We start from the raw sequence: 26095 nt of genomic DNA, 5'->3' as shown, positions 1-26095 counted from the left end.
CCATAATACTGGCAAAGGCAGAATAACACAGTATATTTACAATACATATAATTCAACCTCATGAGGTGAAACTTAAATGAATTCTTAATTTTGTAACAGCAGCTATATATACAGTTGTGCACAGGATTACAGGGAGGCAGCAGCGTTCGCTTTTGCTAAAAAGCCCATCTCGCATGAAGAATGTGCAATGCTCAAGTTTAGAATTTGTTTGTTTGTTTGTACTAGTCTGACAGAATGTGCACAAAGGACACTGGAAAGACCCCTTTCCTCTCTGGCTGTCCTTCGATGTGGCCAATCTGCAACACAGGAGAAAAATGTACACATATATATGTGTGTGTATATGTACACGTACAGATTGTAAACTGCATTTACATCATTGAAAAGTGGCAGAACTGCATGGGTTCTACAGCGCGTTTGCAACTTCTCGGACAGTTTAAAACAGATCTTAGTTAACATTTGAATTTACATAATGAAACAAAATAAACCCATACGAATATAAATAAGATAAATTACCCAACTAAATCTAAAGAGAACGAAACAACTACAATTGAATATGGAAACCCAGAAGAGCTGCATAGACCACTAGATTTCAAGAATCTCACTGAAACAGAAGCCTTATTTTCTTTTGTCTGATATCTCGCTACCACAAGTTAGTTTAGGTCTCTCAAACCATTTGTCTTCGTTAAGTGAATAAATCCTGACCATCTCACCTGAGGGAAATATCTGCTACAGTTGTGAAGTTATTTATGATAATCTGCATGCTTCACTTAAAGTGGAGCTATTTTCTCATTCAATTAGTATGATTCCTAATGATTTATGTGCATAGTAGCATTTATAACAAATCGCAGTATCATCTGATTAAGCAGCCTTCATGTACAACTTCTTACATGTTTTGTATAATAATCATTTATGAAGAAATAGCCAAGCAACTCTTTTTTTTTAAAGGTACCTCCTATATGAACTTGACATGTTTAAAATGCATAATTATCAACAACTATCAAACTGAGAGCAGTGTAGTAGAAGCCTTAACTGGCCACATAAAAATCTTACGCTGCAGCAAGATGAGTGTTATTTCTGGTTTTGCTTAAGGTTTCTGTATGGTGTGATTACAGCAAACAATAAGTAAGTAGATGAGGCTCTTAGGGCCATGGTTTAGAGAATTCTACGCTCACTACTTTCAGAACAACACTGTACCTCCTTCCTCTTCCACAAGCTAACAAAATGGGAAGGGGAAATATGCAGGGCCGGCCATTTCCTCTTATAGAGCCAAATTTTTGAGTCATATGAGTCAACAGCCCTCGTTTCCCTTCTCGGAAATGCTCAACCTGGTGCACTCCATGGAACTTGTCAGGCTTGTACCCAGGGATCTTAATAAGCCACTTCACAAAACAGATTCAGCAAGTAATGCAACAGTAATCAGGGGCTGGATGGTTCAGTGAATGCAGCAGCTTTTCCCTGGGCATTACTCTTGTGATACCATCTTTTCATTTGAAAATCTTCCAGACTTAAATGGTGAGCAAGAAGAAAACGTGTAGCTAGAACTCAAACAGCAAAGGTTGCGCTGCACTTAGATTAGGAAATCATATGCAGCATCGTGGTAAGAATTTGTTTTCAAAATGAAACCTGTCTCCTCCAGTAACAATTCTCAGGTAGGACAGTGTGGTGTGGCGAGGGCTTTGGAGGCAAGAAACAATGTCAAGGGAGGTTGTTAGTACTCAAGAACCACAGAGAACACACAGCTCAGAGGAGGGGGGGGTGTGATACAAACTGATGTCACGGGAGGGAAGAAGGAAGAAAAAACTGTTAACTACCTGCCATTGAAGGAGGAAAAACATCACCTTACAGCACCGATTACAAATAGCTTTTCAGACTTCCAGCAAGCCCTGTAGGTATAACTTAATCTTTCTAGTGAACTTATGATAATTCCCTATCACATTTTTCATGAAGGGTGTTAAATAGAGTAAAATCACCACCTCTCCATTTAATGCAAGGCAAGTGTGCATTACGAAGAGTGACATTTGTAAATATGTGTTATGAAGCAGCGATAAACACAAACCAACTTCAGATGGTTCTAGCAGACTCCCTGAAAGAGACAGACTCTGCCAGAGAAAAGGGTCTTTCTCTAACATGAGTTTAAGGGCTGGATGTTAGCTCAGGCAAAAAACTCCCAGAAACCAACAACAAAAAACCCAAACAAAACACCCACAAACCAAAATAATGTCAAATCTCCCAAATTTGGATAAAGAGGCTTCCCTTTAAAAGTCATAAAGAAGTTACGTGGAACTATAAAAGGAAAACATACGTACCCACCACTCTTGGTCCTCTTCACCGGTTACAATAATTACTTCTCCTTCAACAAACGTGAGCTCATCATCATTATCTGCCTGACAGTCATAAATGGTCTTCACTCGCCTAACTTTGTTTTTCCCCTAAAAATAGAATGAGGTTTTAGATGAAGGACATAAGGAACACTGAAAACATATATATTCTATGAATTTTGCCTTTTGTTCTGTTTTACAAGGTGAAGACTATCAAATAGGTTTCCCTGCAACTGGGGACATAAAATCTAAAAACTCCACTTCAACAAGGTTAATTTAAAACAATTACCTACACAAATATAGGCTTTTTTCTTCTTAAGATTCAGAACTCACAAGAGACTGTAACCTGTAGAGCACAGCTTAAGTAACCCATGCTTGCTCCAGTAAAGAACGATTAAATAGCGTCTTTACATTGTTCCGGTCCACAAATACCTTCTTTCTCCTTTACTACACCATTAAAAAACCCACCATGAACAGGAAATGAAGTCCAGCCTCCTCTAAATTGTGAAGGCTGAAGAAAATGTTGCCCTGAAATCCCATTATTCCTTACTGGTTTGGACCTAGTGCAAAAATACAGTATCCTGTGATTTTTTTGGATCTAGTCATAGGACTGGAAATTACTTTTTGAGTGATTTTTCATGCAGAATATTGGCAATTTCTTACTAAAAGAATCTTAATTTCAGATGGCAGTACTATTTTGTGATGATAGTGCAGGATACATATTCTCACAGCTCTACCATTCGGCGGCCAAGTATTTTCTAGGTCATACGTTGCTGCATTCTGCTAATTCATGTGAAAAAGCCTGAGCCGTGGACTCCTCCCTGAACAGTTGTTTCTCACGGCAGGGAAAATGCTTTAAATTATTCCTAAATAGAGTAAGGAAGTAATATTCACAGCAAAACACTTCATATTACTGTATTTTCATACCCACACTTCTACAAAAACTACAGTTTCTTCTTTGAACAGGAATAGTCAGACAACGAGAATGCAAAAGCCAAGAGGAGCACAAGGAGATGGGAAGCAGAAGGAAGGAAGAAGTCAGCAGATTTAGAGGAATTTGAGCCAAAATTAACTTCACAGAGGAAATTTCCTAGGGAGCCTTCGCTTTGCTATTACCAACCTATTTGAAATAGCTCCATGCTTTGGCAAAAATCTCCCTGCAGATGAACAGCAGAACAGACACACAGCAAAGAGCACAGATATTAAACTCAAGGTACAGAAAAATAACAATTATAGAGGAATCTAAGGGACAGAGCAGTTAATGCAACAACTTAAGACTAAAAAAAACCCCATACTCAAGCCAAATGAACAGAAATACCTGAAGTGAAGTCCATATGAGATCAAAGGGTTGTTTTTTTTTCAGCAAGAAGTTACTTCAAAGAACACTTTCTCTTTTTTAAACAAATTCGTGCAATTTGAACAAAAATATCAACTATCACTAGGGACTGGAATTCGATATTAATGGGTATTTGGAACCAGTCCCAGCTTTGAACTCCAGAGAACCTTTACAAACTAAGAGCGTTTCCAATCAATCCTCTGGTGATGAAGGGAAGCGACTTCTGCCAGATAAAAATTGTCTCAATTAATAAAGAGACTAAAGAAAGTTAAATTCCTCAAAACTTAGAGAACTGTATGCAACTCAGATTGTAAGGACACATGAAAAATTACGGCGATTGCTCCTGGTTCATTCTGATCAGCACCACAAATGACATTTTAATATTCTATTCCTTTCAGTAAAAAGGAGAGTTCAAGCCCAAAGTGTATTTCATCTTGGGAAGGTTTAAAAAAGGATGGATCTAAATAGGGTATATATTTTCTGGAACACAGTTTCAGGCATTGATGTGTAAAGAAATAGAAGCAATGCCACGACGTGTCACTTGCAACTGTAGAACAAATAGGACGCTCACCCTGACTCGTATATCCAATATTAGTGCTTATTAAGAAGAGACTTCTGTGCTTAACACTGAATAATAATCAGCTGCTGTGGTTATTAATAATTAAATGTAAATAAGAACAGGGAGGGTTTATTATTTGGTTGATAATGTAATATTTTGTCTCCTTTATAGAAAACACACACACACAGAAGAACACTCAGGTGCTCAGTGTGATTTTAGACACACTTAGAGCAAGTTTCATTCCTCTAAAAATCTCTTTTCAAGTCCTTATATATTAACAGCATTGGTATTTTTTTTACCTAATCATTCTGAACAATTTATTTGCTAAAACTTCCACTAAAAAGTTTGTGCTCATCTGTTTAGTGGCTGAACAGTCAAAGCCAAGAGGGAAGAACCACAAGTCCTGGTGGCTGCTGTCATGGGTTTGAATGTTGCACTGGGATGCAGAATTTGAGCAGTTTGTGCTGAGAGGATGAAAATACAGGCGAGACACACGAAAAACAATTCTTGCACATTATGACTTGACCAAGAAAGACTGCAGTGAACAAGAAGAGATACAAGTGTGCATGCAATGACGTGCAGAAAACCAAAAGGAAATTATCATGGGTGCATCATAATACTGATCACTGCTAAACAGTGGAACTATTTAATTTACTGGACATGTGGAAAATGGCTGAATTTGGAGAACACTGAATTTTTCTTCAGCATTTTTCTGTGTAAAGTAGGGTGACAGTTTAAAAAAAAACAACCACCACCACCAAACCAGAACAAACAAAAAAACCCCCAACCAACCAGCCAACCCCACCACTAACCCACTGTTTGCTTTCTTCCCTTTTTTAATAAAGTGACAAAGAGCTGAGAATGTCCAGCATCATTTGCCTGCTTATGTTTACACATAGCTAAATAAACAAATGGTAGTTGCAGACACCTTTTGATCACATTCCTGGGCTATTTTATTTAATCTTCAGAACACTCAGGAAGCCTGAGCAACAACCCTGTCGCTCTCAGTTTTGAAAGGAGCTCACAGACAAGCCCGTGACAAAAGCCAAGCAGGTGATGGTTCCTGAGAACGTTTGTCCTCAGACAAGCACAAGGAGGGAGAAACTCACCCCCTGCTTTCACTACAAGAAGGGAAGTCTTATTTCCTTTCACATAAGTGCTTTGCATAGCCAATTTGACAAGCAAAACCATCTCCTTTTTGATGTATTCTTAATGACGAAAATCTTGAGAGCTCTGGAGTTTCATAAAATGATTTCAATATACATATGCATGAAGAATCCTCTGTTGGATGGAAATTGCACTGGTTAGCAAAATGAATTGGGGGTTGCAAAAGGAGACCTGGAATCCAGTTCTGCTGCTACACAGCATCCAGCTATGTCAATTTTGCCACTTCAGTAATATATCCAAACTTCCATTAACCGCTTAAATACACCGACATTAAATACTCACAACAGCAACATTTACTAGTTTGTCACAGTTTATGTGTACTTCAAATTTTTTATCTACTGACAATAGGTGCTATCATTCTTTCTTAAATTTACAGAAGTCAGATACATAAATGTTCTAGTAATCTAAGGCACATGTTCTAGTAATCTAAGGCACAAAAAGCAGGGAGCAAAAGCAGCAAAGAAAACTACCCATCAATTCAGGAGTATGACTGGCACAGATAAAAATGCCCAAGTTCCCTAATGGATCTAAAGACACTGTCATGCTCCCAAAGCCACTGTTTTATATCACTAAGATTCGTTTCAGCACGCAAGAAGCCTTGGAAACCCCCAGCATTTGCTGAAGCTGCCTGGGAGCACAGAACGAGCTCCTCACCCCCCAAGCCAATCCCATAAGGTTGCTTTGTGTGCATAGCTCAAGGGTGGTTTTATTTTGTGTTGGTTTTGCACAGATAGTCCTACAGAAACTTCAAAGCCTTCCATGGGTACTTTCAACTACCTGAAATTACACCTACCATATTAATTTTCCTGGGAAGTGGCACAGGGGTTTCTGGCAGGGTGTGTGTTATGTCATTAGACTCTTCAGACGCTTGCCTTTGGATGGTGTCTCTAGATTGTACGTTCGGAGAAAGATCTAAGGAGTGAGATTTTTGATTTGCCTCCGAGGGCTGAGGCTTCGGTGACACTTCTCCACCTTGAGTTTTAGCCAACAGCTCTCCTAGCTGAGGTTTTGGAGGAAGGTCCTTCATTTGCGGCTTTGGAGGTAAGTCTCCAAGTTGTGGTTTTGGTGGCAAGTCTCCCAGCTGAGGCTTTGGGGGTAGTTCTCCAGGCTTTGGGGGTAAATCTTGAGGTTTCGGAGTTAATTCCAGAGGCAGAGGCTTTGGGGGCAAGTCTCCAGGTTGTGGTTTCTGCGGTATATCGATGGACAGCGAGGGCTTCTGAAACATTTCCACGTGATGGGATTTATCTATTGAAAGATGATGACTGGTTTCTATTTTCCTTAGTGCCACTAAAAGAAAAGAGCATAACAGTGTTTTTTTTTCACAATCTCATTTTAATGTTAAAGTACTTACGCACATATCAAAACTGTAATTGTGTAAATGACCACGTGTTCACTGGGCCCCAATAGCTGTCCATACGTCCTCCTAGTCTATGCTAAATGTAAGATAAAACAACTTTACGTGACCCTCTTTCACTGAGCTCCCATTTCGTTGCTCCTTCTGAAGGCCAGAAGTGCTTAATCCAACAGCTTCGAGGTGTCAATTTATAGGTTAACTACTTGAAATGATATAAAGTGATCCTTTTTTTGGACCTAAACCAAAAAATATTAAATATAAGAAAATACATGTTTTGCAAAACAACCTATCGACCCACTGAGGTGACTGCAATGAAAATTCTGTTTAATGACAATTACTCATGTATACAGTTGAACTCCATACAAAAACACCCCGAGTCCCAGGATTAGTACCTGCAAAATCTTAAAGTGAGCAAGCATTTATGTCTCTATAGTATACAGAATAAACTGTACTAGAGACATTCAAAATGAATTATAGTAAATATTTACAGTTTAGTAAACATGTGAAGTTTTAAACTGTGTCTTCTGAAAATAGCTTTTTAAATAGTTTTTCCTCAGTGTCATGTATTGATTCCACTAAGAAAACTTGACTGCAATCTACCTTAAAAACACAACAAAAACTCCAAAGCCCTAAACTAAAAAACCCTATAGTAAAACAGATAAAGGGGGACAGGAGAGAAAAAGGTTCCAACCCATCATGAAAGCAACACCTTTTGGCTCGAAGGAATAATTTCCTGTTGTATTCAGCAGTGCTTTAGTGTCATAGTCTACCAGCCAAAAAGGTGGCCTGACATTTTACTATGAAAGCAACACCACTTGCTCTAGATACCACCTAGTGCAAGAACACTGTCATGCTATATTTATGGTTATACAAAGAAAAAAGAAAGAAAACTTCACATAATTTCCATGGAAGAAGTTGTATAGCTACTCTCAGATGCCTCATTTTAAAAAATGTCTGCACTGATACCTGTATAAGGCTTTGTCTCCCAGACTTATCTAGTAGCAAATGCACAAGCACTGATGATCCACAATGGTTTGAGGTCTAAGTAAATAATACGAAAGTTGCCCTTATCAGAGTGCTTTGATTGAGCTCATCTTAAATTTTCACCTGTATCTTTTAAAATCAAATGCTGAACCCCTTTGCAGTGGTACCCTGTCACTGGTGACATAGTGACATCACATAGTGACCACCCATTCATACAGATATAACATATTTTTGACGGATTCTACATCAGACAGAGCTACGAGATAGGTCTACTTTCAACTTTATAGTTAACTGCTGCAAGAACTCAAAAAACTAAATAAAACCTGCTGTAAAGGTTTAAAGAGAAACTAGAAAAAAACATTTCTAATAATAAAGGGCCATAAGGTGTTCACTGGCACGATGGTTCCAGCAAGTTTGTCACTGATATATAAGTGAACATGTATCAGTACCCGACTCTTTTCAGAGCAGCTATAAAGACAATCCTGATCGCCAAGACATGGCAACGGACACAATTTGCTTCAAAGGTATCAAGAAATTGGACTTGCGTATTAGGAGGAAAAAACAATGTACCAACAAAAGCGGTCAAAGAGGTTGTCCATGGAGATATCCAAAAGCATCCATGGCCTTGTGCAACCTGCTCCCATGTCAGAACACTGGCCCCACTTTGGGTGCTGGATTGGACGAGCTGACCTGAGGGCTCTTCCAGCTTCAATTAGTTTCCTCCTTATGTTCCATAGGTCCAACTATTTTTTTTAGTTTAATAAAAAACCTTCTTGATCTTCCAAAATCCTTTCAGTTTTACTCAGCTTTCATGGTTTCATTTTAGAAATAAAACTTCTGCTGAAAAGATCCATATATTTAAAACCAGCATCCACTTTCACACACATTTAAAAGATATAATGATGGGAATACACCGGAAAAGAACTCCTACCTTTTTGAGGTAGTTTGGGAAGAACTCTAGGGCCAAGTGCAGTCTTTGCAGTCCCGGTGCTACATTAACAGATATGAATTATTAGTGCTTACAACCGTTATAAAATATACATTTTCTTTTCATTTTTTTCCCCCCTCTACGCATCCATAATCTATAAACACTACATTTATTTTGCTTCTTTTCTCAATCCAACTTGTCATCTTGTCTGTCAATCAATCCCAAAACTCAAAGCACTATTAAAATGAGCCGCTTTTGCAGAGGAAAAACCCCCACACAGCTTTAATGCTACATAGCAGATTTATTCTATGAACTATGATATGTGCAAAAATATACTCCGAAAATAGGTGAAGCTGAAAGACCAGCTTGGTGGGCAGATCCTGAACTTTTAAGGAAAATTTGGTCTTTCAAATAACCATGCTGGAGCATTCAAAACATCATCAGTCCTTTAGGTCAGTGGTTTAAAGTTTTCCAGGACTGAGCCGATCGCACGAGTACAACATTGTATTACACACAAACTGCAGCTGCTTTTGGAGATAAAAGTCTCTGCTACTCCAAGGAAACACTCATGATTGTGTGAAAACAACATGCTTTACTCTGTCAACCTGTATTACAGCTGAGTTAGCTACTCATAATAGTAAGGAATAATACAAGCAGGACAGGAGTGAGTGATTTAATTACAGCATAAAAATCTGAGATAGTTGCATATTGCCAAAACTTCCCATCTGTGTTTTCTGTTTTATACATTTTTCCAGAATTAACGCCAGGCAAACTCAGATTTGAAAACATGGCAAGTGAGGGCAAAACATATTACAAGTTTCAACAAAAAAGCACCAAATTTCTTCCACCAACATCACACCCATGTGATTCCTATAGTAAAGCACTGTGGAAGAAGCAAGCCAGTTGATTTTAGGCATAAAGATCAAATAATAAATAAACAAATATAAATCAGTATCACCTGAAAATAATCACTAAAAAGAAAAAAAAAGGAAAAAAAATCAAGGGAGGAAGTTCAGAGTGAAGTCTTCTGTATCAACAGCCTTGATTCTGGTATTATTTGCCTCTGAAGCTAATGTTTCAAAATGTGTCTGATGAAGCACTTTGATCTTCATTTCCTAGCTTTTTTTTAATAGTCAAAATATATAACGGCACAAAATTGAAAGAACAGCCAAGCTCCATCTCGATTCAATAAATTGCCTTGGCCTTTATCTAATGCCATCAAGCACAAGTACCATGCTCTTACTCTTTATGTCTTACAAGTATCAAGTGCGGCACCAGCTCTTTGTGCTGTAAAGCACCTCCACTTCTTTCCTGAGCAGCCAGTGCCACCTGGGTGGATTTGGCCAACACAGCAAACCAGCTGTGCCACCAATGGCATGTTGGCTGCCTGTCCCACTGCGGCAGATCACAGCCTGAGGAGCGTCTAGATGTTCTACCTGCACATCTGCTGCTGGGATATGTTTGATGTTACACATCCATCCCCAGCAATGGGCTGCTGGTCATGCAAGGTCTCCCTTGTGCTGCCTAAGGCCCATGTTCATCAGAATCCCCAAGCCTTGACCCTCAGGACTCTGGAATCACTGCACAGATAAAGGAGTAACAAACAGCGAGTGACAGGAGTGTACGGCTGTCCTTACTACTCCACCTATTCAATAAGACACTTGCAGTGTACTGACCTGACGAACTATGAGCTAAAAGCAGTTTATGTTATTACAGATGGCAATTGTTTGTCAGCACGTAAGCTTGACAGACTGGAAAACAATAAAGCTGGAAGGCTAAGATGAATTATCTCTCTTACAGAGCCACCTCGATGCCACCCTGTCCCCAAAGTGACACTTCTACAGCTACAGCAGATAAAATGAAATGCCAGGGGACAGGAAAATAAACCTTTTGTCCTGCTGGACAGCATCTGAGGAGACACTGCCCCTCAGAGAGCGTTTCTGTAGGAGCAGGAGAGAGATTCTAATACGACTCATTGTGTCCATCCCGCTCAAAGGGTGAATTGTGCATGGACAGCTATGAACACAGCGTGGGAGGCTCCACGCAGCCAAAGTATTTGTATGGTAGTAAGGAATGCAGAAAGCTAATGTATAAACATAGCTAGGGTTTTACTTCATATGAAAGGCCAATTTTTTTTCTAATCTACAAATGAGTTATGTTTAGATACATTTTCATCTTTGCCTTCATACACACAGATTTTACCTTGACTGCTGAGACATCCCCTCAAACTTGTTTGCAGCCTTAGTGGAAGGTGGGCCCAAATCATTACCTGTGGTGAAAAAAGCACAATTTAAAAAAAAAAAAGTATCATTAGGATAACTGAAATATCATCAGCAGAAGGTGCAACTTAAAGCAAAGTACACATTCTTCCAAGTATCATCTATACAATGTCTGAAGATTTTGCAGATCATTCTTTATTGATAGTTTTGTAACCGAGAAGGTGGCAGGGACTATAAGAATCCAACGTGACCTTTCATGTAACACACGTTTTAAAACGACTCACATCTGCTGGAAAGATTGACTGACATGGCTGAGTTACTGCTGTAGGGCACTTGTTTTGAATATAGTGTGTCAATTATCTCTCAATAGAAGGAGATGCTGCAGGCCAGTATCAAATAAATTTACCGCAGATGTTTACATTTTGCGTTATGAGGCATGTCTTTGTAAAACCACCATGAATTTAATTTTATTCACAAAACATCCAATTTCTAAGGACTGGTATTTTATCCACCATCAAGAATAGCCTTTGCTGATTTAGTGACTAAGCCAGTGTGTTACCACAACCTGAACATTTAACTGCTGGTAAAGAAAAGATCCTGGGTTGACTCAGTTCTGTCAAAAGGCAAAAATATCCAAACCCAAGTGCTTCTGAACTCCTTCAGCAGAAGGTTTCTCTTTCATTAGCCATTGCCAAGGTACAATTAATTAATGCTTTTATCATCCCGCTTTCCCTTTTCTACTACAGCATGTCTAAACAAGCTTAGAACCATCTTTACCAACCATTAGATGTGAAGTGACATTTAACAATCCAAGAACACAAAACACTTCCCATGCAAAACAATGACATATCTGCCTAGATATAATATTTAGTGCATTGAAGTCTAAACGAAGCAGCAGAAAAAGCTCAGGTTGAGCTTTGCTAAAAATATGCTTATACTTGAAAAAAGAAAAATAGAAAGGTAAGACAGCGAATCCTTTGCATGTAGATCCTATGGATAAAGCGAATAAAAATCTCATGGTTGCTATGGAAATATAAAATAATCTAAATGATGTTTTTAAACATCTTTGAATAGTAACTTAATTTGCTTAGATATACACTAAAGATTGCTCTGCTTGAAACTTCAATGAATGCACAGATTGGAAAACAAATGCTGAAATTCAACGTAACAAGAAACGTAACAACACAAAAAAAAGCTTCTGAAAGGGAAAACAGTGAACATCCAACAGTATTCTTAAACAAAAACTACAAAGGCAGACACAAGAAACTCTTTTTTAAACACAAAACTTAATATTTGCTTAAAATAAGAAAAATCTGAGAAAAAGGGGAGAAGAGGCTCCTCTTCCACCCACTGAAGTTTAGTCTGCACTGTAGAGCAGAAACAGAACACACAATGTTCTCCTCTGGCCCCACTTTGAAAAGCTCTTCTGCCACTGTAATGTTCTTCATCTTCAACTCTACACCTGCACCTTTCCCAGATTTCCCTTTTCCTTCGTCTGTTGTCTAATATAAGCTGGCCCTAGCTTAGCATCTGTTCCTACCACACTTCTCATTCCACTAGGGCTACATTATAGTTTACCAGTATATGGTATTTTAGGTGATGTTTTGGACTTGAATATTTTGGCTTTTAAAAAGTTTTGAAGTCCAAGCCTTTCAAAATATCTTTACTACCTCTGAAATAGTGCTGGGCTGTTAGACTCCAGAACATGTTCCAGACATTTGAAAAGCAGAGAATTAAAAATATTGCCATGATTCGTATTCCTTTAGAAAAAGACTTTGCTTTTCATTGGACTTCTCTTTGTTTTAAATCCCAGATTAAATTATATATTCTACATGAGCACTCTGTGATTTGCACATTTAAGTCAATTTGATGAAAAAAAAAATGGTGCTTTTAGGCTTGCAGGTTGTTTTTTAGGCTAGTAATTTCATATTTATATTAGAGCAGAGAGAGGATAATTTATGACATAAGTAATGTATGGATGACCTCCCTATGTAAGCAGTGGATTCCAGCTCAAAAGTGTAGAGATTTATGGAAATCCTGCCACAAAGACTAAAATTATAGAAAATTACATGGGTCTGAGATTTATAGTTACTGGGAGAAGCTGACTGCACAGAGCCATGTAAATTGAAAAGAGGAAGAATCTGAGTAGTTTGGAAAATAGGTGCTAAAAAGCTTCTGTCCGAAAGGTATCCTGTTAAAAAATATAAAAAAATAATAGAATGTCCTGAGTTGGAAGGGACACACAAGGACCATCGAGCCCAACTCCTGTCCCTGCATATCACAACCCCATATGACAACTCATGTGTCTGAGGGCGTTGTTTCTGTATAATTTCTCTGAGTAGAAGGATGTAAAACTATCAGTCTTTGTATATGTACAGACAACATCACAAAGCGTATTGAGACAACACATGGCCACAGGTGCAAATAGCTTCTGGGAGAGAGCTGGCACGGAGCCTGAGGAAAGCAGCTCTTGGGGCAACCAGAACTGCTCAGCTCCACTGAGGTCTGTCTGCCCCAAATCAGCGTCCCCTGGATGAAGGAGCTGGTGAGAGGAGCAGGGCTGGGAGCAGATGCAGAGGATGCAGCAGGCGAGGGGCCAGGACAAGGGCAGCTGGGGCAGGGAGAGGGGGCAGCAGGGAGAGACTGAACTGGGCCCCAAGGGACCATGGAATAGCTTCAGTTTTCTCAAGCGAGACTCAGATACAGAAGCCTGGAAGCTCGAGCGACAGAAGATAGAACTGTTGCTTGATCTGAGCTGACGTTACATCCAGCTGCAATCATCGGAAAGCAAGCACCAGGTAAATGAAACCAAAGATCATATATCATCCATCAGCAAGGTTTTGTTATTGTTTTTCTTTTTTGTTTTCCCCTGCCCTTTCGTTTTGCGTTTCAAAACTCACCCCAAGGAATTGGGCCCTTATTCTGGGGTCCATGAGGTAGTGGGCTTGGTGGGTCTGAGAGGGTTCTTTTGTGTCCTGGGGGTGGGGGAGGTGGCCTCTTCTTGGAAAGAGTGGAGCTGCCACTAGAGGACTGAGTGCTTAGAGGGAGGGTTGAAGGTGGGCCTGCAAAATAACAAACAGTCTTCTTACAAATACATGTGCATAAACGTCAAAGCAGCACTGAAAAAATTCACAGTCAGACCCACAGCGAAGTGCAGCAAAAAACTGAAATAAAAAGACAAGCCATGCCAAAACACTGTTGAGGTTAAACGACACGTTCACCACATTTTTAACCATCGTAGCTGTGGGAATATAAGCAACTTGACAATAGAATGACACGTGTAGTAACGTCTGAAAAATACAGGATTAATCACTCCAGGATTTCTAATTTTAGGCATTATTAAAAACAAGCGCAAGCATGTAATCTTAAAATTAAGTAATATTTAGCATGTGGGATTACAACTACTATTAATTTATACCAGAATGAACTAGCTTTCTAGATGGTCTATTATGTTAGGATTTTTTTCTCTACTCCAGAATGCCCCATACAAACTCTGTTAATAAACTTGGGAGAGGAACAGAAATCTACCTACAAATTTCCCTTGTGTTTTGAAAATATGATTGTAAGCTTAGTAGACTTTTCTGTAGTTATTTTCCTTTTTGTTTTTCCCTGTGGTTTAAATAGATCAGAATACGCATTTTTAGAGCAATGCAAATTGTTGTATTCAATGTGCATGAAATAGACATTAAAATGCCCTTTCTGAGGCTGAGATTAGATATTTAACAGTAGCATTGCTTCTAAGAGCTTATGCAGTCACCCCTACCCTTAAATCCTTTATTTCCCTCCGCATCAATGCTGGCACAAGTATTATTCAACACAATGCATGTTTTACAGGATGTTGGAACCGATACAGATTAAAACACAGAATAACCCAGAGGAAAGATGAGTTTTCCCCAACCAGCTTCATTCACCTTCAAAAATAGCTTTAATTTGAAGCTCAAACAACGGGCAGCACAGGGAACACACGTACAACAACTGCTCAAGTCAGTGCAGTTTCCACCACAAGAAATTAGGCATGAAACCAACTTAAATTAGGCAGAATATCGACATGAAGTTTAAAAAGCAAAGTTTATTTCTACCTGAAATTTCAAGTCTATTATGACGTATCTGTAGCACTATAGAACCTACTTGTCTGTTTTTGAAAACCTAACTTATTTGAGCAGCATTGGAAACAAGATCTTCATTTGGTTAGCCAGCATATATCATGACCGGCAGAGAGAACTAGAGCTGCCTCTTTGAAAATGTTTATTACCAGTTTATATAGGTAGACTGAAAATGACCCAAGTCTGCCTTCCTTCCCAAATTACTATATATCATAAATGTATTAAAATCAGTAAAAAATAATCTTTGCTAAAATTCACCACTGAAAAAAGTAACTTCAATTATCCTATAGGCATGTGTAGGTTTGCCAGGTATGCGTATGTTTCAGCAGGTGACCTCCCTCTTTCTTCTTAACCCCAAATAAAAGCTTAATAAAACTGTCCATAATGAGTTAATGATTCAATCTATTCCCTTCTAGATTCATCCCTATAAGGCCTTTTGCTGCTCAGAGTTATCTCAAACACAATCCCAGCAGGTATTTTGTGCCTGGCTTTCCATTAATTGCTTACTTTTGTAAATCAAATTATATATTTTGTAATTGTTACTCTCAATTTACTCCCAAGTTCACAATACCATTCATTGACAAGCAGTCAAATTAATAAGATTGTTTCCCAATCTGTACCCTTTCTCATTTCAATTTCTTCCTTGAGTTTAAAAAAGTGGGCTCATTTAAACCGTGCATTGAAGCGTTTCTGCCCGCAAAAACAAAACCAAACCTTTTTCATGCTAAGTTTCGACTGACAATCCCCTTGACTTCTGCAAGTTATAAATTCTTTAGTTTGCTTCAATAAATACAAATCAAAGGGTATTGTATAAACTGTAAGTAACTGAGAGTCTATCTAGGGGTAGCAGGGGGAAAAGGAAAATTAATATCCAGTTTTAAGAGTAATATTTTTAAAGCATGTACGAAACATAAACAGTGTGTCAGTATAATATTCTTCTCCTGTTCTGGTATCTCGAAAAGGAGTTACACACACCAGCCGTTGTGTCCCACCACCACCTGGTTTGTGTCCTGCTGCTCATACTCAGTGCTCATGGGTTCCCCAACCCCACAAATGACAAATAATTCAAACTTGGCTTAAAGGGGAAAATAAAAGTGGAGGAAATGCATTGAAATAGTCCTGCACGCTTACAGCAAAAAGGAAAGTTCAGACATCAAGTAACATTCTTACTTGTTATTGCCAATAAAGTGAAAACTCCTTCTGTACAAAAAAGAATTCTTTGAATGTGGTTATATGGATATATTTTATAGCCCAAACTGGTATCTCCAGACATCACAGAAGAGATGAAAAATGTTTTATCGCTCCATAGCTTTCATGAGTTCACAAGGCATACAACGATTACAGGGAAAAGGTGTTACAGCAGCATTTATTCCTTTCCTAATTTCACAGAAGGAATAAATATGAATTTGGAAGTCATACGCTGATGATGAGATGCCTGAAATATAAAGTAACTTTAAAACGGACCAAAAAAAGGAAAACTTCAAAACATCTTTGCAGAAAGATGTATAAAGTCACATCATGCTTTGAACAAAGCAAACGTGGCAAATGTTCTGGAATCTACATCAGTTTATGGAAACAACTGGTGGAATAATACAAAGACCTGATGATGTACGAAGTGTCAATAAGATGATTATAGAATGCTTTGTATTACATATATATATACACACAAAAATCTCGGAAGTATTTTTAACTATGTAAGGCTAGACAGATATTTCTAAATAATAATCAGAGCAGATGCTTTTCTAGATCGAAAGTATTTCGTGATTCTAACCAGGCATTAAGTCAAACACTTCTCTATAGTCACTCAATCGTGATTTCTCACATAGGTGTGAAGTTCACATTTCATGTAAATCATTCCCCTCATTCAAGAAAAACAACAAAACCAACACACACACACAAACACACACAAGGAAACCACAAAAAACACTTGACCTAGAATTTTTAACATTTTGCTTCTATTGGGCTCTCTTTATTTAGCTGGGGAGCAGTTGCTTTCAAGTAAAGCTGTTGCAGTCTTTTATCACTTTATCTTATTACAACGATTGCATTTTCATGTGCAAATAGACCAAATAATCTCAAGTTTATTGTACTACGGTAAATAACTAGGAAAGGTCTGCAATTAATCGTGCGTTGCCCATCAGCTCTTGTGCAGTTAGTAGAGTATCTATTAATTTGTGTACTTGTGAAATCATGCAAAGCTGTCACCATCCATTCAAGAAATTGTGGGTTTAGAGTGTAAAAACCTCACAACTGTATTTATTTTTTACCACTTAATGAGAGATATGGAAGAACCAGTATTCCAGTTAATGGCAGAACGGGTACTGCAAAGGAAAGCAAGTTTATATTAAAAATAGTATTTTTATGAACAAGTGTTGTTATACTTATTTTTAATGATCTTACGAGTGACGTTTTTGCAGAGGTATTACTAAAGCCTGTTTCAGTTTGCCTAACTTCAGATCATGTATCTTCAGTACTGAAAATAAGACCATAATTAAAGAAAAAATTATCACACTCACCCTGAACAAGAAAGCTGAGAATATACATTGATTCAACATTAGCATCTGAATATGTTCTGTAATTAATTCTAAAAAAGTCCTGTTTTTTTTTTAAAATAAGAACAAAAATCTATATTAGAGAAGACTGTGTTTTGTGTTGACGCACAAATATAAAAACCACAGGAAATCAACAGTTGTCCGCCTTCCTTTTCTGTTATGGTACTGAAAAAAATACAGAGTCTGAATGGGATAGCTGGTGTTATTAGTGTAACTAGTATATGCAAAAAAGCTAATTTGGGTAGAAACTGAGATTGATCAAGAGAAGCAGCAGATAATATGACACAGCGTCTGCAGCAGCAGTGGACTGGAACCACAAAGGATCCTCCTGGGTAGATACACCTAACAGAGCTGCAAAAAAGAGAGTACAACATGCAAACTTGTATTGAAGACTCAAACTTCAGTTTATCACATAAAATTGATCCCTAACTTCCATGTTCATCCCATGTGAGAGGAATAGGCAGAACCAGCAAAAATCAACTAGCTTTCAGCTAAAACTAAGGAAACATGGCTTAGATTGCCTAACACTTTTAGAAATCTAGCTGGCAACGCTGCTCTCGCATTCGATTTGCCATTAAGGTTGTTCAAAAGTTGACTTAGTGACTGCAGTAAGTAACGCAACTACTTCAACGCTGGGTTTTTTTGGAAAGATTTTGTAAACCAGAAGACCTGCTAGATGTCTGGAGCCATAATGCAGGTGTAAGCTGGAAAGATGCATGAAAAAGATGATTTTTGGGATGTCACTAAAAACTTGGCTGACAACACAAGTAAGCTGAACCAGAATGAGCTTAGATAAACTACTGGAAAGGGCACACAGTGGCTGGCTTACAGCGCTACTGTACTCATTCTGCACTTTTCATTCTATTAGGATTAACTGAATGTGTAACAGATACAGCAGAAATGAAGATGTATCCACAAATAAGCTGGTTTAGATTAGGATACACTAATGCTCCAGCATTTAAAAACATATTTTGAAAAGTTATCAGACTGGAAAATCTGGACTTACATTGCAATGACGTACGCTCCCCTACACGTGTTCTCCAACTATTGTACCTATACAATTTTAATGATGAATCAGACTAATTTTTAGACACCATATCCACCGAAAACCACAGGCAAGAGTGGGGTGCATTACAGAAATTGCTCTAAACTTACCTCCTCTCCCCAACACAATGTTCAGACTCAATGGCTTCCAGTCCACTGTGGCATCTCAGCAACACCAGGGAATCTGCTGTCAAGGAACTTCCCTGGCTAATGAAATCAGCTTACAGAGGCTAAAGGGAGGTGTTTTTCCTTAAATATACAACATATGTTGGAGAAGAGCTTTATCTCTACATCCCCAAGGATAAAAAACATGAAACTGTAAAATTCTGTGTCTCTTTCGAAAACACAGATCCCACCAGCTATCCCCTTCATGTTCTAGCAGGGTCCCACAGTACCTGCTGGGACCCCACAGCAGAGATAAAGATCAAATGACATTTGGGGACAGAAAGTAAGATTACATTTGATTACAGATTCAATGCTCTTCTTCCTCTTGCTATTTAGGAAGCTTCACACAAAATATAATACTATGTTTTCACATAATTTTAAATCAAATAGGTAGTTCTTAAAATAAACTTTTCTAACAAAAAAGGATTTGATAAGTAAGCTTGTATGTTAAACTTTGATGTAAGGGATATACTCTACTACTACTAATGAGGAAGAATTTTTTACAATGAGGGTGGTGAAAGGTTGCCCAGAGAGGTGGTGGATGCCCCATCCCTGGAGACATCCCAGGCCAGGCTGGACGGGGCTCTGAGCAACCTGATCTGGGTGAAGATGTCCCTGCTCATTGCAGGGGGTTGGACTGGATGAGCTTTGAAGGTCCCTTCCAACCCAACCCAAGCTATTTTATGATTTTAATCTCAAAAGAGCAGATGAATGCTAAAGGATTATTTTTTCCTATAAAAGCAAAATTACCTCAGACTTTCAAAATTAAGAAGTGTCACCAGTGTCTTATGGAAGTGGAGTCTCTGCTGCTTTTTCTTTTAAAGAATCTGTTTGGGGGCTGGAAGGGAGGAAGATAACAAGGTACAGCGTGGTTTACAATGAAGCACAAGTGCATCTGCAATGATGCTTCTAGAGCGACTTTTCCACACTAATGAATGTTCTATATATTTGTCACTTTGTTTCCCTGTTCTTCTGAGCCTGTTAAATCACCTCTGTAACACACACGTATTTGATGGAAACTTCTAAAACTGATTAAAAACTTCACAATATTACTGAATGGAAATCAAGCAAAAAAACAGCATCAGAGACTGCAAAATGCTGGCATGCTTGAAGCAGAGAACCCTACTGACTATAACAAAAATAGTTCCATTTGGCCTCTGTGACTTACACTGTGAATCTAGCATTTTCTAATCTGATGGAGCAGTTAATGTGGCATTAGAAGGCAACAGTTCTCTGTATTTTGTGATAATTTCACATTATTTTGTTTTAATATACATAAGGATTTATTTTGTGTAATCTTTGATATGAAAACAAACAAGAACTCGGCACTTCATTTCTTTCCAAGGAGCTTTGGTGTTGTGTTGATTCACTTGTCTGGGAGTGAAGCTCCAGGGAATACAAATGAGTCCCCAGTGAAACTGATATAAAGAAATGTGGATTATGAAATGTAACGTGAAAAACGCATACCCTGACACAACCACTTTGCCTCCTAATGAAAAAGAAATCTGTTTAAAAACAAAAGCCAAGGGATTAATTTGAAAGTTGCCAGTACATGACAAAGACTGAGGGTGGAACGGTTGTCTTAAGCGTAGTATGTGAACCATGGAAAAATCAGACACCTGACACCAACACGCTCTGTTCTGTCCCTTTCACTCCTTTGCGTTTTAGCAAGAGCATTTCTTCATTGTTTTTGAAAACAAAGTTAACTATCACTTGGGGAAAGGAAACATGAAGTTATAGCAGTGCTACCAAAAGGGAGCATCCTTTTGAAACTAAAGGTTTCTCTAACAAGCCTACTGTAAAAATACAATTTGGCTATTTCTAAACTGAATACGTAAAAAAAGGGAAAAGACAAAGGTGGTTTGTTTATTTGCTTTTTCTAAAAAGTAGATCTGCCCAAATTATAGTGAAGTAACAATTTTGTTCCATAAATACATCCTCTAAACTTGAAGTTTCTAGCTGTCTAGGTCAAAGAACCACCATCCACTACAGCTGCAAGAGTTAAGTCCCATATGAAATAAGTTCTCTTCCCTTTCAAGAACTACCAAGAATGCCACTGCTATTAGTAAGAAAATAAACCATTTCTTTCATATCAACCACATGCAGATCGCAAAACAAACTGAACTGTAGCACAAACCTTCCTTATGGATAATTCTACAAAATCAGGATGGTCGTTTCACCGTGGCAAGAATGGGTGATGTTTAGTTTGTGTGACTTGATAACCCCCTGGCAATAGGCCTGCTGGTTTCTCTGCTGTTCTTCACATCCCTGCAGCACTCACCAAAAAGGAAGAGAAGAGGGTTTCTGCACTGATGGAGAAGGAACTTTAATACCAACCTGCTCAGCACTTCCCAGGTCATTCCTTTTCCACACTGACTGAGAGGAGAGGGAATCTTCTCACACCTCCTCTCCCCCAAAGTTTTGTTTCTTCACCCTCTCTGCCAGACACTACACAGCACATCATCTTATAGCACTACGCACCATCAGCCTTTTTCTAAAACACCTGTATTTTTGTGACTGTACATGCTTAAAAATGCTTCTCCAAAATACGAACAGAATTTCTGCGTAAAATGAACCAAATTTCATTTAGCAGAGTATTACTTTTCACCCATTCATGTACACTGCTAAGAATGAGTCCATTACAAAGTGTGTGTTTAATTCCTTCTCCCTTTTCTTTTTTTAATGCTTTAAACATGCATTGTACCATCTTACCGCATCAATGCAATAAGAAAACCACCTTACATCGTGAAACATTGTAATGCATCTGGTTAAGTAAAGGACAACCATAGAACAAGTACTGCTCACAAGCGTAGTTTGAAGACAGACTTACCTTTGCCAGCATTTCTAGGAGGAAGAGGAGGAGCATCTGCAGTTGGAGAGGTGGGTGGATCTGTGCTTGTAGAAGCGAAAATCTGATTGGTAAAAGCTCCATAGGAGAGTCTTTGCTTGTCTCTAGGAGTGCTAAATGCAGGATGAGTCAATTTGTCTTGGGGAGAAATGCTTGAAGAGTGACAAAAACTTTGGGGTCTTGGAGATCTTTCTTTCTTTATAGGACTAGGCTGTGAACAGAAAAACAAATACACAGTTGTCTAAATGCTAAATATAGTTAATATGTTTGGGAAAGAATGTAACAAAACATATTCTAGTGAACATGAACATAATTTCTTTCTTTATTGGAGAATTAAGCCCACATTGCTTCCGTTCTCAGCAATCCAGTCTGAAAAATCCTCTCCTCTAACTGAAAAATAAAGATCGTAGCATCAACAAACCATCATGTACACAAAGGCAGATTTATTCTTAAAGCAGTAAATACACAATAATAATATACTACACAATATACTAATAAAAGTCTAGTAAAGTTTTTAGAATATAAGAATAATTTTCAGTTTGAACAGCTCTCTACTCAGACTAGACAGTTATCTTCAAAGATCAAGCACATTAAAAATAAAATAATCACTTCTGACACATCAGATTTATTTGTTGACTGAACCAGCAATATATTTAGTGCTACGGTTCGTCTTTTATAACCTATATAATTGCTCTTTGAAGGAATTTTACACAGCAATTTTTGACTGCTCTATATTAATAGCTGCATACGGAGCACGATCTGCCTCACCGCAGCTCCGGTTCGGGCAGGTTATTATCTCCAATACAGCATTAGTCACCCTCCGGAGGCTTCTTGCACAGATCATCATTTTGCTCTCTCCTGTCCTTGAGGATATGGAAATGATTTGAGTTTCTGAATCTTTCAGTCCCAAGGGCCACAAAAACAAATGAAAAGCTGACCACATTTCTTTCTACAGCACCTATATAAAATAGGAGAGGTGTATTCCCGCTTATTACAGAAACAGAGCACAGAGTAATTAACTGACTTGCTAAAGTAGGACACTGAAGCTAAGTTTACATATGTTCTAGGATGGTTATTATCCTATGCCCTCAAGTTTTGCTTTCCCTTTTTTTTTAAATCAAGAATAAAGTGTGAAGCACAGTTTTTGAAAAACAGAGTGAACTGATTCAACAACTAAGTTTTTAATTAATTATGGAGAGAAAAAAAACAGTATGTAAGCTTTGAATTTCCTCCAGCTACAAATGAACAGCCTAGAATTCAGAAGGGGATAAAGTGACAAAGTAATCTACATTTACTGATTTATATTATATTGTATGTCTTGTCAAAGCAAAACTGCTGAAACTCAAGTCCATCGTAACCAGGCTGACAGAATGTATTCAAAAAGCACTTCAGCAGCCTTTAATACAGGCCTCAAAAACAGCTTTTTGCCCTCAGAAAAAAAATCTGTAAGAAAAAAAAAAGGTTAAGATATGTCTCTAATTTCCATCAATTTCCACAGAACAGAAATTTTGATGGTTTTGGGCAAAGCCATATCAGTAATCCATGCTCACCTTATCATCTAAGTCATCATCGCTTTCATCAATTTCTTCCTGCCGAAGATTCCATTCATACTCTACATGGACATGAGGGTTTAACTTTCCGGCCTTGGCTTGAGAAAGCTGAAAGAAATAATTTGTGTTAAAACACTTGCTGTTCCATTGATGTCAATGAAGTTAGTTTTGTAACAGCAAGCAATAAACTGAAATATTTAGAGGTTTAAAACTTTTCCAGACATTCAAAAGAAACAGTTTCAGGGCAATCACACAAACGTTCTTAATTTATTTGAGGTATGGAAAAACGGCCAAAAGGCTAAAAGGAAAGATTTTCTCAAAATGGGTAGAAGCTGACATGTTTGACAAGAGAAGAGAAGGTATATGCACAAAAGCAGAATGCATCTGGAGCCCTCCTTTCCAAAAAGGAAAGGCAAAGCCTATTTATCAACTCTGGTACATACAACTGTTATCCCTCCAAAATCACAATCCTTGTGTTGGAATCAAATGAAAAGGTATTTATCCATTCTTTAAATACCTCGCTCCCTCTCACTGGATGCAGCCGATGTGTCTTACCCACAAAATTCCTCTACTTAGTCACCCCAAATAATGTATTGACTTCCTTTAAACACCTACTCCTTCAGTGATCAGCAAAAAGAAAATTGTAGTTCATGGTTATTGTGAGGAGATAAGTTCTCCCTTTCAGTGCTTAGATTTACCATCATTTTTTATTCCTTCACATCCTTTGAAATGTAGTCTACTGAGTACTAGGTGATTTCGGAGAGCCTTTAACTATCCTCAAAAAATACAATTTGGAAGAAAGAATTTTCAATCTGTTACATAAGCATTAATAAACCCACCTGAATCGAAATTGAATTTAATTAGACAGTTAAGACTCCAGTTACGCAACAGAAATTGGCTTAGTATATCTACCACATCACAAACATCTAGATATTATTTTGTACCTTCTTCTTGCTCATGGTAAATATTATGTTCACTTACATTTCTTTTTTACTCATAACCTCATCTCATTGTGACTTTTGGAAAAAGCAGAAATAATTTTCCTCTTCAAAAAATAAGAAGAAAAAAGCTGTAAATGCTCTACTACAGTTAACTGAAATAATCAGCGAGTTATCAGTGGAATTTAGATGACAATAACTGAAACTATTAACTGTTAGGTAAGCTCACTGATAACATCCACTTGTTTTTGTTTGTTCTACAACTCAATCAGTTGGCCCACATTAATGGCAGCTGTTACTTTTTTAAATATATACTGCACAGAAAAAAGCAACCCATAGCAGTTGCGTGTTGCACAGCTGATCTATTTTTTGGCTGACAGAATACTCAAAATACTGGAAAGAGCACTTACACAGCAGACATGGGAGTCATTGAGAAGTCAGTGAGTTAACACCTCACCAGCCACAATAAAATGTTCACTTGCATCCCCAGAAATAGGGAAAATTGTTCTGATTTTGAAGGACGAGCTCTCTTGATTATGTGACAATTAATGAATACATGACAAGAAGTTTCAGCCATCAAAGGAAAGGTATCAAGGTTACTACACCTGCAGAGAAAAAGTAGCTTTCCTCCTTGGGTCATCAAAATGAGGCAAAAAAGTTCTGAGAAACAAAATTAAGCAGCAAGTGACAATGTTTTGTAAATGCTTCAGGTTTTGTCTTGAATGTGAAGCTGCCACACTACTTAGACTTTGCTCTGATCAGGTTTTGCAGAGGGGCCAAAAAGCAAAAGCTGGTGTTTTACATTTTTTGATACCCTAAACTTCCAGACATGACACTTTTGCTTCTTTGTCCTTTGAGGAGGTTTAATTTCAAGTCGTTTCAATTCTCCTTGTTAAAAAGACTTTCACCATCTCTGAACTATGTGTCCCATTAAATAAATTGGAAAAAGCCAAAGCTGGAAAAGTCATATAAAGATCCAGACCTAAAAGGTTTTGACAGTTTTAATATTTCAGGGGTTGTTTTATAGTCCTGATAGAACTGTCTCTAAGCTGAACTTCTGAGGTGAGGAAGCCCAAATCACAGAATCGACTGGGTTGGAAAAGACCTCAGAGATCATCGAGTCCAACCCTTGGTCCAACTCCAGTCCATTGACTAGATCATGGCACTAACTGCCATGTCCAATCTCAGCTTAAAAACCTCCAGGGACGGTGAGTCCAGCACCTCCCTGGGCAGCCATTCCAATGCCTGATCACTCTCTCTGGAAAGAATTTCTTTCTAATATCCAGCCTAAATTTCCCCTGGCAGAGTTGAAGCCCATGCCCCCTTGTCCTATTGCTGACTGCCTGGGAGAAGAGACCAATCCCCACCTGGCTAGAACTTCCCTTCAGGTAGTTCTAGAGAGTGATGAGCTCACCTCTGAGCCTCTTCTTCTCCAGACTAAACAACCCCAGCTCCCTCAGCCTCTCCCCATAGGTCTTGTGCTCAAGTCCCTTCACCAGTCTTGTTGCTCTTCTCTGGACCCGCTCCAGCACTTCAATGTCTTTCCTGAACTGAGGGGCCCAGAACTGAACACAATACTCCAGGTGTGGCCTCACCAATGCAGAGTACAGGGGAAGGATCACTGCCCTTGTCCTGCTGACTACACTATTTTTGATATCCTAGAATGATGCATAAATTGGTATTCAAATACCTGACCCTCCAATATTTAAGGCCTACAAACATGCTGGTCAAAATAAGTGAATAATAGAAGTAAGCTCTTTCACTTACACTGTTATAAGGAAAATGACTAGGTTTTTTGAAGTTAGAAAATATTCATCTCTGGTAGAGCCTTCAGACCAGCACACGGCCAGGTGATACTGGTACCAAGTCTGAGATACAGCGTTAATGATATCTTAAGTAGATCCCGTATTTAAAGTAGTAAACATCTGCCTTTTCTTACCAGTTCCTCACACTGGACAGCTTTCACTCGTTTTGCTGTGTCCAGAGCCGTCTCTCCAGCTTGGTTTACTATAAAAGTAACAGTAAAAAAA

At 38.3% G+C, this 26095-nt stretch overlaps 1 protein-coding gene across 3 annotated transcripts in view; it reads right to left on the bottom strand.

The window, feature by feature from the left end:
- Nucleotides 1-221: 221 nt before the first annotated feature.
- Nucleotides 222-26095, bottom strand: part of ASAP1 (ArfGAP with SH3 domain, ankyrin repeat and PH domain 1) — a gene marked incomplete at both ends in the record, with an annotated part of 132326 nt that continues 106452 nt past the window's right edge. For 2 of the 3 annotated variants that reach the window (XM_080339328.1, XM_080339329.1), the window contains 9 exons: nucleotides 222-296; nucleotides 2307-2429; nucleotides 6174-6667; nucleotides 8650-8708; nucleotides 10849-10915; nucleotides 13766-13927; nucleotides 21560-21788; nucleotides 23128-23235; nucleotides 26005-26072. In XM_080339328.1, the coding sequence (XP_080195454.1) occupies nucleotides 222-296; nucleotides 2307-2429; nucleotides 6174-6667; nucleotides 8650-8708; nucleotides 10849-10915; nucleotides 13766-13927; nucleotides 21560-21788; nucleotides 23128-23235; nucleotides 26005-26072 (1385 nt within the window). The remainder of the gene's footprint in view (nucleotides 297-2306; nucleotides 2430-6173; nucleotides 6668-8649; nucleotides 8709-10848; nucleotides 10916-13765; nucleotides 13928-21559; nucleotides 21789-23127; nucleotides 23236-26004; nucleotides 26073-26095) is intronic. The other variant, XM_080339330.1, reaches the window with a different exon arrangement.

The sequence above is a fragment of the Nesoenas mayeri genome (genome assembly GCF_963082525.1).
Source record: "Nesoenas mayeri genome assembly, chromosome: 2".
NCBI classification, from domain to species: domain Eukaryota; kingdom Metazoa; phylum Chordata; class Aves; order Columbiformes; family Columbidae; genus Nesoenas; species Nesoenas mayeri.
This window is presented reverse-complemented; position numbering and strand designations above follow the sequence as displayed.